Raw genomic sequence first — 13,429 nt, forward strand, 5'->3', positions numbered from 1 at the left:
AAACTATGTTTATGCTAAACCCGCTTTATATTCTGAATCAAATACCCTGAAACAACTCATCATTCATAGGAAACTGCACATTTTCAATATTTGCTTTCTATCCGTTTCCACCTGCATGTCCCGCGTGCCTGCTTGCTGTGGAACACGTAACCAACTGGCTCCCACGCAAGGACCTTATTGATTTCTTTCCACGCACTGTCTCTACCGTTCTGTTCTCACCGCGCTGGTATTACGCTGCAGTGTTTTGGATTGGTGTCGTAAATGCCATTTCATTTCCGATTTTGTTCGACAGTGGCTGCAAGACGAACCCTATTGATCGTTTCAGGATGAAAATTGCTGAAACATTAGCTTCAGATTATCCGACAAAACCGAAACGCTGCTGTTGTTATTGTTGTTAGAGCGCTCACGGTTGGTTGCCTTACATGTTAAAATACATAGAACGCCATCTGCACTAACCGCTTGCTCACAAAAGTAATTTCTATTCGTCTATATTAATTGATCATAAGCGGCCCGCGGCGTGCTCAGGTATTGTCGCTAGCTCAGTAATTGCTTAATGCTACGCTCGCTGATTAGCTTTATTATAATTACCGCTAAACTTTACAACATAAGTTCGACTGACTTTTCTTCAAAGCTCCTTAAAAGGTTAATGAATTAACCCTACGCTCAACTCTTTGGTAACTGCATGTTTTTTTTGTGATGAACCTTTTGTAAACCTGCTTCACCCCTCGGAGCAAATAAGTGTAAGCTAATCTTTATCAAAAGACTACGAGTCAGCCGTACATCAGCCATGTCAAAGCACGAACTGAAGTTCTTCGATCGCGACGGCCGCTGTGGAGACAAAGAGAGGCATCCGAAGCATTTAGCCTACTGTGTTGTCTGGTAATGTTAAAAATCCGCCAAATAATACGAGTCCACACACCTACGATGACAGATTACTGAGTCATGCTGATTTTTTTTCGAAATATAACTGAATACATTTGCAGCTAATCTGACACTGTTCGCTATTATCCTTAACGTTGGTTAGCACGTTGTTGATAACTCGAACAACAAAGTTCGCCAAAGCTTTTACCATTAATATCGTAAATGATTAAGCTGCGGTCACCCATGTACACGCAGGTTTTATATCATTATACACCATTACCACGCGTGGCACTTCCCTAAGCATATGAGTCAATGTTGCATGTTTGAACTCGATATTTACGACTGCGTATTTTGTATTGTACACTTGTACATTAAATTCCGTTGATTCTAATGTGATTAATGGAAAGCTTTTAAAATCCCACAAAACGCAACGGCCCATGTGCCAGGTTGACCTTGGTTGACCTGTGACTGCTCTCTACTACGACCTAGCGGCTGGCATTTGTTACGCGATAGCGATTAAACAAAAAAAAGACTTTGTACTCACTCGGATTCCCGAGGCCAGAGCTTGCTGCTGTTATCGTTTCTGGGTAAATCCCCAACGGTGCCGGATTTTTCTGACTGTACTTCGGTAGACATGGAAATGTTAACTGTCGTAATCGTTGTCGTCGTGGAAAGGGTGTCAACTTTTGCCGGTGTCGTTTCGGGAAGGTTTTCGCAGGATGTTTCCTTGGTAGTTGACGACGTGATATCTTTCGTACCTTGCACCGCGGCTATAGATGCGTTTGTTACGTCACGCAATAAATCGACGCCGTGGTGGGACGGTGACGTCACAGTAGATGTAGTTTCGCCTTCCTGAACACCGGGGGGGAATGCACCTAAAAAGAGAATCCGGTTATTTTAAGATACTTTCCGTTAGCAACAACTGAGATATCCATGTGCTATATACATAAAAGGATTACTTTGTGCGACTTTTCGATTTCTCACATTGAGATAAGTAGGTATATGTAACTACTTGATAAATGATTTTATGTGATACCACTTTAAGTAAGTTCTCTTCATGTGATCCATAAAAAAAGTATCCTTATTTTGTATTCAATATTTTCGGACAATACATTTTAAGCATACTCTTAGGGTTTGAGTGTAAACACAGGTATATGCCAGTAGTAAACGTAACGACAGAAAGTAGGAATTCTGTTGTCGAAACTCAGTCCCTTTATAGCCGTAACTTTGTTTGAACAGACTGCATTGTGGTGGTCGGTGTCAACCACCTAACACGTTTAAAATGACACATATATGATGATACCGGATAAAACTAAACGATCATGAAATGCATGAGCTTGATCATCATGATATGCATAAACTGAATAAAGTCGGTTAATGTATGTGGTAATAAGTTCAAATATAGTATTAGGTTAAATAGGCCATGTTTTCACTCTCTTTCTCGTCCCATTTGGTAGAAAACAAATAATATTTACAGAATTGTTTTTGTTAAAAACACAACCAGTAAACATGGAATAAATGTGCTAGCGGTATTCCATTTTAACCCACGGTACTACTATATTACATCTAGCAAGTGCTAATGTCTAAATACAAAAAAAAACTGTTCTGGAAATATTATAATATACTTCTCGACATGGTGCTCACCTTCAGAAGAGCTAAGTAAAGGAACTTTTGATTGATCTATTTCTTCGTAATCCCTGTAAAGTCATAGATTTTAATTATTTTGCGTGGATCAACATAAAACATATACAGTGGGGTAGGGAAAGATGGGACACCTATTCATTACCGTTGTTAGTTGTTTAATACACGATCAGGATATGTCGATATTCTGTGCTAAAGGTGTCCCATCTTCCTCCACCCTACTATATACATGGTATGTTTCGTTTTAACTTAAAGTTATTGTACTGTGTATATATAGTTCCGCGAAGTTACCATATGCAGAATATTATTGCTGATACTTTTATAACTGAAACTTAACTCTCTTAAATTAGTTTTCGTAAATTACACTTGGGTTCGACTATATTTTAAGTTTTCTGCTATACAGCTGCACAACCGTGTATATACAGAGTCAATGAAATGTTTATTCAGTCGGAAGCTATATTACTTGTATAGACATTCCCACACACAAAGAAAAACATAGAAACTGGTATCTTAGAAAATGAACATCATTTGGACAATTACCTGTTTATAAGAGATGTCGAGTCATCAGAATCATCGGTTCCAATCTTCTTATTCTTCTTCACTTGGGCGTACAAGCTTCCGTCCAAAGGACCCGGAGAACGAGGAACGTCTGTAAAGACATGAATTGAGTTGTTTACTTTGACTGCCAGCACGTCATTAAAATAAATTGGTATTTTTAGGATTTTGGTATTAATATCCCAATTTTAAATACTTTCCCAAAGTTAATTAAAAGTTTGTCCAGTAAAAATCGTAAATCGCAATTAAAATCAAGCTATTTTTTATTGTGTTTCCTTTATATTTGACTCAACGGAATAAATCTTTCCACAACAACAAAAAGGAAAGTCCCAAGGGCAGAATGTTGCTTGTAAACGTCTAGACTGAAGCAATGCCTACCTTGTTTGGGAAATGTTAGAAAAAATGCGCAAGAAAAAAGCCACAAATCGATGGTAATGAGGGTAATAATTCGACAGGTACCTTCTCAGCAATGCTAACCTAATAAAGCTTAACATGCGACAGACTGCGTGCACTGGAAATTTGAACCGCAGTGATTATTAAAAGTGGATGAAAAATATGTTTGGACGGTTACGTCATCAAATCCACTCGATTTGCCAATTATACACTTGAATTAAATGGTGACATGGGTTTATATTACGTATGTACAAACTTAAAACACAACGATGTCAGTGTTTTAACTTAAGTTCATATCGCTACACAAGATATAACTATCCAATGCACTTAAAAAGTTTAGTACGTTTACCGGGAGTGAAACATATATACCAAAAGCGTCAAAATGAATTAGTTTCATCTTTTCCACTTACCGGAATCGCTGATTGAGGACTCGTCGGTCATTGGCAAGTGGTATAACAATATATTCACCACATTTAACATTAACTATACACGAAGTGTCACCATGCTGAGAGAATACATAAAGTATGTTCAATAAAGAAAAATTGTTTCTGGCTGATAACTAACAAACTTCTGCCCCCTCAGTGACTTTTGATGAAAAATAGTTACAGTAACACACCACGTACACTAACGATATAGGTATGTTGCATGGATGTCTACATTGGTAATATAAATATTGACGTCTTAGAGCAAATGGGCTATCTACATGGGCCATGTATTACAAGCATTCAACTATTCGGTTGAGTTGTGTCATATTGATTGTTTCTGAACCACTCGAAGCTACTTTCCCTTTCCGAGTTTGCCCAAGGATAGGTCAATACAGTTACTACAGACAGTGGTTTCGCATAATGCAATAAAGCAATCGAAATTCCCAGCGAGTAAACACTATTACTTTTCCCGAACAAATATATATAAGTCATCTTTTCAATAACGTTAAACATAAAGCTGACTATTTGCTAGTTTGCACTTCTGTGGTTTATTGTATAATACTAAACAACAACAACAACAAAATACTTTCATACTTTGATTCTCGACCTTACTGACCACCACGGTGGTCACTAAACGATGGCAATTCTAAACCATTAATCATCGTTTGAATTAAAACAATAGCTCCCAACGGAGTAATAACCACCTTAGTCGTAGTATTAAAACTACCACTGCTGCCAACAGCACGAAACATAATGCCTGGTAGTGTCTTGGCTTTAAATAGACGACCCATGTTATATACGAACAATAACAAACGTTTTATAGAAAATTTAGTACACCTAAACTGCGAGCAAATAGGACCTAATGGTACAAAGTAACTAACGGAACGTTTCTGTCAATGAGGTACAACTGCAACATTAGTTGAAGCAATCAATAGCTGAGGGCACTTCACTGAGGGTTAGGAAAACAAGCTGCGAATATTTGTACTTAGTGCGGGCTTAGGCACCACTTAAAGCAGAGCTCAGCGGATAGAAAGACCATCGCGTACATCACAGGGATTGGCATATGGTAAAACTGACCTCACAGGTCACTGTTTGGTTATATTCATAACCGCTGTGTGGTTACACGCTGCATATAACACGAACTGTTCACTTCTAAACTAGAACTCAAACACGTTGCTGCTGAACGAAGCCTTGGCATACAAAACTGAAACAATCCGGGCAAGCTGTAGCGGTTTTGTAATTAAGGCGTGTATTGCTGAATTGAGCGCCTCATTTCGTCGTCCGAGTGCAACCCACAAGTTCACGCTTAATAACACACAGTGTGATTAAAGCAACGGGCCATGTTCGTACTTAGAGCGAATGGAATGCGAAAAGTGTGCTCAATAGTGCGAACTCATTTGAACCGTATAAGGTAGCGACGTAACAGTGTAATACAAAATGGTATATAATCATAACAAGACAACTAATCGCCATCTAACAGTCTGTTGATGGTTGTGACACATTTAAATCAAACCCATGACGTTTCGTTGGTGCGTAACATTGCCTAAATACATTTGTCACGCACGATACATTTTTTTGAATCCAAAACAGCGACCTACGAACTGTTGAAAGGTTTATACAAAAGAACGTTTCGATCGTGTATAGTAGGGTCGGGAAAATGGAACACTTTTTCATTCTATTTTCCCGTCCCATTTGGAAGTAAATAAAGCACATACAAGAAATTATAAAACTGCATCCCCACGACTCCCATCATGGACCTTTTATTAATTGTTTAAAACACGATTAAGGTATTTGGATATTATGTGCTAAAGGTGTCCCGCCTCCCCCCAAACCAACATAATATATACTTTGTTGTATAAAGACGACATTGTAAAACAAAGAAAAACTCTAATGTCCTTTTAATATTCAAGAGTTGCGGGTTTCCTGGCTCTCATTTCGTGTCTCGCTTTCAACTAAGACCATGAGAAAGTTGTAACAAAATACCCTCAAGTTCAGGCGCACCTCTGCGGCCCGAAAGCAGTTTAAATAGCACTATATCTGTCATGTTACCACATCGTGAGAAAACTTACTGTATTATTGTTGAGTGTGCACAGAAAATCTTTACAAACAAAAAATCACACTTTTATGTACTGAAAAATTATCTCTTCGAAAAAAACGATTTGCCTAAATTACTTTTATAGTCAAGCACGTATAAATTATATTATATCTACACCTGTGTCCGCGTAACTACTGCTGATTTAAATGAACGTCGCCCTATATTAGGACACTTAATCATTCATATGCATTTTATGCTTGTTGTTACGAAGCACTGCTTCCAAGAAAACTCCGCCTAATTCGACTTGTGTTCGGCGAAACGAGCTAAAACTAAGCACATTTACTCTGACGTAGAAATCGTTTCGATTTTACGTGATGGCGACGCAAAACGACGCAGGACTGACAAAACCTATACGTACTTTGATACCTATCATTTGCAAATGGCTTGCAGAACAGCTATGGAGAGGCGTTAAACTACTAATTTTGAGCCGGGTAGCCCGCGAATTGCCTCAATGTAACCACACCAACGGCGTGATTCTATGAAATTCTATGTGCAAGCCCGCGGCGCCAGGCCGGTCACGCACCAGTGGCTGCGCCGTGACGAAAGGACAGCATACGTCACTGTTAAAGAATTCTTGCCCCTTCTGGTGTTATTCTTACGACAACCGGCGATTCATATTTTGCAAGTCCGCCGAAAATGCCCGCAGAAGCCTTGACTCGCAGAAAAACTATGTAATGCGGGTAAATGTCCAGTTGAGTGCTCAGTAAGAGGGTGAACTCGCACCCAAAACCGGGTCAGCGAAACCGAGGCAATATTTACATGTTCCAATATCACGCTCGGTTTCATACGATTGCGTTCAACCGACTGTACGCATGCGACCGACTTCTTTAGCGCAGAACGAAAGTTAATAGGCCGGCGCCGTATTGTTTCAAGTTACCGGGTGCCATCTCCAAGGCCCAGTCTGTCGATAGCATTTTAATGCCCCGTCACAGAAGCTCTATTGTCCCTCGCTAGATCAATATTGAAACAACTGATAAAAGAGTCCGGCTTAATCCTGTACAAGGTTTACAACGTACAACGCCGTAGCTTACTGTGTAACGTACAACATTCCGGACAAGCTCTGCAGCATAAACGACCTCAGCGAACTCTCTTTTGATTTGAAACTATCCATCACATTTTCGTGACCGCGCGAGACCTCTTATTGTATTCGTGGATATGGATAGATATTGGCTATTGCCTGCCTTCTACTGCATGATTGTGTTTCCATGACTATTATCGTCATTTAGATCTTTCAAGTGTGTATTGCCATGTTTCCGGGCCAAGCATCTTATTAATAATTCAATGGCGGTTTATGGCAGTCACGTGACTTTGACATTTCTAAAATTCGGTCGCGCGTCCTTTCTGTCATTGCTGGACGCGTCAAGCTGCGACGATGCATTAAATATAATCAAATTGGCACCAAGTACGCTTGAGTCGTGATATTGCGTTCGTACAATCAATTAAGCGTACACGATTATCTGAACTCAAAAATGGTAACAAACAATGCTCTGGCTCATGCTTAATGACGGTCTTCAATCATCATGAATGTTAATCGAAAAATGAGTAACTGTATTGCAATTGGTATTGCAACATTATAACGGGATTTCCATTTCCAAACCTCACTATATATCTCGTTACTTTCGGCTTTCTATAGCTGAGAATGGTAAGCGAAACTCCGAACTTTTTTTGGTGATGTTTAACTATGATGCTTCTTGAAATGAATCTGCGAAACATTTAATATTGCGGTATCGCAACAATCTCTCATTTCCCTATTAATTTTAGAGGTCGGCCTGTTTACGAGCGTAAGCCGAACGGTTGGTTGTAACAGGTTCTCTCGCCAAGCGAAGGCGAAAAACAAATACGTAATAAGATATTTTTAGTGTCTACCAAACCGCGTACCTGTAGCGCCCGCTACCGACACAAAATTAAAAAGGTGTTTAGCACGGATTACCTTGCGAAATGCTATTTTTATCGGCGAATTTAACCGCAACTTTAGTTAAAGCGAATACCACTCTGGCAATCAGTGTTTGAATTACATCTGTTGCATGTATAAGGTAATCTTTGAACTCGATTCCCTCATTAAAAAAAGTAGGTTAAACCATACAAATATGTGTTTGTGCGCCTGAAATACAGAACAAGGTTACAAAATCAAATTTTGGAACATGGTTAACTGTATACAGCGGGCGAGTACTTCAAGCTTGGGCACTTAACACAACAATACTATCCAGGCCTACACTTGAAGATATGTGATTACAACCGACACTGCGTTTCAAAGGACTATGTGGCTGCTCCACGCTTCTTTAGCTATGCTTGGCGCTATAGTCACGAATAATATTCACGCTATATATGACGTTTGCCTGCTTAAAATGTCGTACGGTTTCTAGAATAAAATATCAATTTATCAGGGCTAGTAACATTTCGAGTGTCTGGCCAAATTTATAGGTTAAAACTTACGTGCAATCTTACGTATTCCAGGTTTAGGCCGGTTCTTGCTTTCTTTGGTTAAAACAAATCTACGTAAGGTGATTTCTGATTGATTTTGCTCATCTTTTAAAGACGTCATCGGTGTCGGGTCTGTGGGTACGGCTTGCTTAGACTGTCGAGGCGTGGCTATCGGAGTAATGACGAATGGGGCGCGACCGGTAAAAAGCGCTCCACATGCTGGCTTGGGTTGTTCGACTTGATCTCTGGGCACGAATCTCCAGGATGTGGACTTCGCTTCGCGGCTCAGATCTTGTGAGGCCAAGTAGTCCTTATCCGCTATGTTTGCTTTTCCTAATCCCTTGTCTTTGGCTTTGAAGACAGACCAAGTAAGCTTGGGCAGCCGCGGAGACTTCTTCTTCGGTTCGTCGCGGGGTAAAAATATTGAATTGACGCTCTTCGCCCGTCGGCACCGACAGCATGACGTCTCAATTGGTGACGTAGGCGTCATGACGTCACACGGTGAAGGGGACGGCGGGAGCGACAGTGGTCTTTCGGACTTTTTCATTAAAATTTGTAATATGTTACTTTACAACAATTCAAAGAGTATAGAGGATCTGGAAATGTAACACATTGTTATTGGCAACTGCAAATTCCTATACCATAGCAGCTCCTGCTGAAACTAATTCTTGTATAAAAAGTCAAGCCTCTTCTTTTAAAACATGTTATACTGTACTGGGCTAGATTACGTATGCAAAAGTGAACGTTGCAATAGTTCGTGAGCTATGTATGCCTTTCTCGGAATTCGTTTTAAATCGTACAGTCGATTAACAGCGGGTAAATGTTGCAAACTTATTTAAACTCGACTATGGCATTTAGTCTTTTTCTATAGAAGGGAACAAAGCTAGAAATGCTGTTGGTTGGTTACCGCGTGATTGCTTATCAGCGTGAACCGCGGGAGGCTTATGTAATCCAGTTTGGGTTAAAGAAAACGGGCAACAGTGGGAACTGTTTACCGAGTGATGTAATTGCTATGATCCTACAAATCTCGACTTCTAGTCGAGTTGTCATCTGCTAGCAATGCTGGGCACCCCAGAGCGACTAGAATGACGATTTGGTCGAAAGTCGAATTTTAATTAAACTCGTTGAGCGATGGACAGGGCGTTGTATAAACCAGTGTCGAAAACTCGACGATCGTCCGCAGAGCTTCAATAAACTCTCGCATACCATGCTCGTAGCTCTATCAAATTTGTGGTTGCTGCGTTGTAGTTATAGCGTATGCTTCACAAACTCAGCGTGAAGAATGTTAGACAACAACAAGTGTTTGTTGGAACATCTGAGTAAATGCACACTTTCTCCTAAATATCGAAAGGGTAATCAGCGTTAGAATGTACCGTAACCACCGCACTCGACCGTGCATTGTGTTGCACAAATAGGCGTTGCCATCTGCCGACCTCAAGTATAAACTTACCTGCGTTGATATATAACATATGGAACATTAATACACCTTAGCGCAGTAAACAGTTTCGAATTTGAGTTTCTAGGTATACCAAAGCACTAAACAGCAGCTTGGTAACATTTCGGCATGAAAGTCTGACGTAGACAGCTTAATTGAAATGGTTAACTATACACGAACTGTTTCAGCTCATCTCGTACTTTACGTCACACCATATGGTTACAGCCATTAAAACGTATTTCGTGTCATCCACCATTCTTTAGCTGCATAGCTGTCGCGAAAGCTTTGTCGTTTACACCGAAACGATACTGCAACATACGAACAAGAAATACCTAATACCTTTGCGTGTGCCACGAGTAAACAAATCGTAGACTTTCTCCATTATTAGTAGGTCATACAATAAACTGTGCATCACCATAGATATAACTACCTGTCCTGTACAACTTCTTAAACTAAGAATGCTGTTTCCTTTAAAGGTCTTAAAACGGGGTTTATAACGTATTTGGTGAACAATAGCAAACATCTCAAATAAATATACTTACTGTCTGGCTCATAAATCAATTGAGCTTCTATCGACTCTTTAGTGCTTACTATGTCTGATATCTGCCTTTGCCAATGTCCACGAATGTGTTCGCATTCACTGCCTTACGGGCGTTTACGTACGGGTCGCTATACGAAGCATTCTGGACTGTAATTGAATACCTGTCGAGCACTGGTTTGTTTTCGTTTGGAATCTGAAACATGAGACGCGCATCGCGTCGTACAATTTTTTCTGAGCTACCAGAATCTAGTAACAAATGAGACAAGTCTATGATTTACATCACATAACGGTTAAAGTGCGTACACTCCCTCTGCCAAGCGTAACGTTTTTCTAAACAGCTGTTGGTGCGTGTTTCTAATAATTAGCGCCGAAGCACGCTGTAATATGAGAGGGAAAACACGTCGTGTTATTTCGAGCAGTTTTCTGTAATTTTGCATGTAGAAAGCAAGAAATGGCATAATCTTCGCTTGGCCAAAGCGTATTTAGAACTTCCTGTAACACTTGTTTCAATATTGATTTAACGAGTGACAATAAAGCTTCTGAATCACGCTAGTACAGTGTAGGGTGATTATAATTTAGTGTTACTGAAGTTTCTATACTTCTCCTGAAACCCACAAACCATTAACATGATTTGGATTTACATTATCATTAAGCAGAGGGGTAAAACAACGAATTGAAGTTCAGTGTACTCACTTTTGACGTCATGAGTGAATTACAGCTACACTGTCTAGCAACTGAGAAAGAACTAACTTACGTAATAAAACAAAATTAACTGAAACTGGTAAGTGAGCACCAGCATGAACGTAATCCCTCCATATATCTGCCCTCCAAGGTTTCAAGTCAATTTAGACCTACATACATTTTAATGCGACCATCCATACTATTTAATTGCCCTTTCCGCACTGCTGGCAGTGACCAAGAAGCGTGGTCTGTCGTAGCTGTTTCTAATATAATATAAAGCTCCCAAAATACCCTAAAATAATCTGCCGTCCAAAGGTGACTCAAAGACAGGTAGCATTACATCATGTTCGTTTCTCTTTTCTCTTAGTTTGCTCTGAATCACTGTGGTTGATTTTGTAAGCGATAGTCAATTAATATTTATAGGTCCCCTAAATTATACTGTTACAGTGTAAAGGGAAGCGACCTGGGATATGCCAAAACCGTACTAACAAACACGACTTCATACCGTTTATCCTTCGCCATAACCAGATCTCCATCGCGTTCCAGAGCCTTACTAATCTGAAGGTGTTTCTCAGTTAGGCAGATACCTGTCGTCTCACCTGATCATTATCTACGTAGGAGACATTACACTTTCAATTGTAAATAACCTCTGCATTCTTTCGCCAGACAATACTGTCTGAGCTTGCTAGTGCGGAACATGGTACCGGCGCCCGGCCGCGAAAAAAGGGCGGTACACACCGAGAGGTTAACAATTACAAACAGTTGGTCACCAGTCTTTTCATCAAGGGTACACACTAGACGACCGCAAGCCCCTTAACTGTACAGAAGGCCGAAAAGAGCGCGAGAATCGTCATTCAAGTGCGTTTGATCGCTTCTTTTCTGATTAAACAACTGACGGTTATCTCATTGTCAAACAGCTGAAATCTCTCAAAGGCTAAAACTTTGGCTAAAACACCCTGACAAAACGAGACAGCACATTTTAGATTCACTCCTACGCTGACTGAGTTAAACATATACGCATCGGCATTTGTAAAACCTTGTTGAAGTTTAACTAAAAATGTTCACAATTGGTAAAGGTTTGTTGGTATTGGGCATATAGAGAACGACGCGTGTTACAGAACGTCGTATAAGTCAGTCTGTGGTGCGCATCATTCTTGTGTGGTCGAAGCGCATGTAACGTGACACTTGTCGTATAAACAAACTTGCTCCCGAGTCAAAGATCCTGTTTCAAAGGGGAAGGGTTTCGTTTCCATCGTTTTGGAGCCCAGTTTCGTGTCACACATGAAAGTAAACACACCGAAAAGGTAAGAAGTATGTAGCATTGATGACTGGCACCAAAAGAATAACCAAATACAGCATTGTGTCATGTGTAACTCTATACCATATTTATATTGTTTTGAAACAAACTATGACACGTTCACAAAGAGCCATACGTGTAGCTTTGTATGATATACAGTAGAGTGGGAAAGACGGGACACTTTAACACCTAATAGCAACTATAAAATCAAGGTAGCTTTGGCAAATTATAAACTAGGCTATAGTATGATAGACAATAGTCTGATTGAGAAATATACTTTCTAGATCGAACACAGAACTCAATTCATCTGGAACTATTCCAACGGTTGTAACTGACAGCTCCAGATCTGTTTGTTTACATTCCGACATAGCTGGCTGGTTATGTATTGCGCGGTCCAATTTATTTTCCCGCGAAGTTGTTGGTCCAAAACTACGCTGACACAACGTTTTAAAAAGTCATTTTTGCGGTTCCTTTATAAAAACTCCGCTAATGTATGCCTTACATTAAATGAATAGAACGACTATATGCATTTATCTGGGTTGAAGTTCAGATGTAATTCATCGATTTGTCAAAAATTAGATCACAGTATAGTCTATTTATAAATGGCTTCGAAAGTTTGTGAAACAAAAATGACAAATTTAAAACGTATTGGTTACCTAGCCCCTGTTGCCTAATTTCTTTATGTAGCCGCCATATTTGTGGTAGACTGGATAATGTTAAAACGAGCATGCATGTTACCTGCCACATAAAAGCAGCACAATCCATTACAGCTTGGCTTTCCCCGGTTGTAGTAGAACCTTCTGAACCGTCGCATAACTTTGTGTTGCTTAATTCAGCTTCGGTTGGTTTTCTTTATTAAGCTTGTATTTGAAGACACACTGCGGTCGAATTGATATGAATGTAAAACAGATGATCAGTACCAATGGGTTAGATCCTAATGTGCACGAGAATCAGTTCGATAGGAGTGTTAGCTCCTGGAAACGTTCGAAATCACTGATGCATGAGTTAATTCAATTACTGTGATAGTGAAGTTGCAACTCATCAATTATTGAGTAAATCTGGAAGTTTTAGACATCAAAAGCGA

The 13,429-nt window shown here is 39.9% G+C and overlaps 1 protein-coding gene and 1 long non-coding RNA gene across 5 annotated transcripts in view; one reads left to right on the forward strand and one right to left on the reverse strand.

Moving 5' to 3' along the window:
- LOC149731624 (uncharacterized) overlaps window positions 1-9,000 on the reverse strand; it is a 43,408-nt gene extending 34,408 nt beyond the window's left edge. For 3 of the 4 annotated variants that reach the window (XM_089884494.1, XM_089884493.1, XM_089884492.1), the window contains exons 1-4: window positions 8,404-9,000; window positions 3,043-3,151; window positions 2,506-2,558; window positions 1,406-1,736 (exon numbers count right to left, since the gene is read on the reverse strand). In XM_089884494.1, coding sequence (XP_089740620.1) covers window positions 1,406-1,736; window positions 2,506-2,558; window positions 3,043-3,151; window positions 8,404-8,938 — 1,028 coding nt within the window. In that variant the 5' untranslated portion in view covers window positions 8,939-9,000. Of the gene's footprint in view, window positions 1-1,405; window positions 1,737-2,505; window positions 2,559-3,042; window positions 3,152-3,860; window positions 3,990-8,403 lie in introns of those variants that run through there. The other variant, XM_089884496.1, reaches the window with a different exon arrangement.
- A 2,469-nt stretch (window positions 9,001-11,469) lies between these two features.
- Window positions 11,470-13,005, forward strand: LOC149731626 (uncharacterized). Its single transcript, XR_016385682.1, has 2 exons — window positions 11,470-12,352; window positions 12,630-13,005. It is a non-coding gene; the product is annotated as an uncharacterized LOC149731626 (long non-coding RNA).
- Window positions 13,006-13,429: the final 424 nt, after the last annotated feature.

The sequence above is a fragment of the Ciona robusta genome, chromosome 9, assembly GCF_009617815.1.
Source record: "Ciona robusta chromosome 9, ASM961781v2".
Lineage (NCBI taxonomy): Eukaryota > Metazoa > Chordata > Ascidiacea > Phlebobranchia > Cionidae > Ciona > Ciona robusta.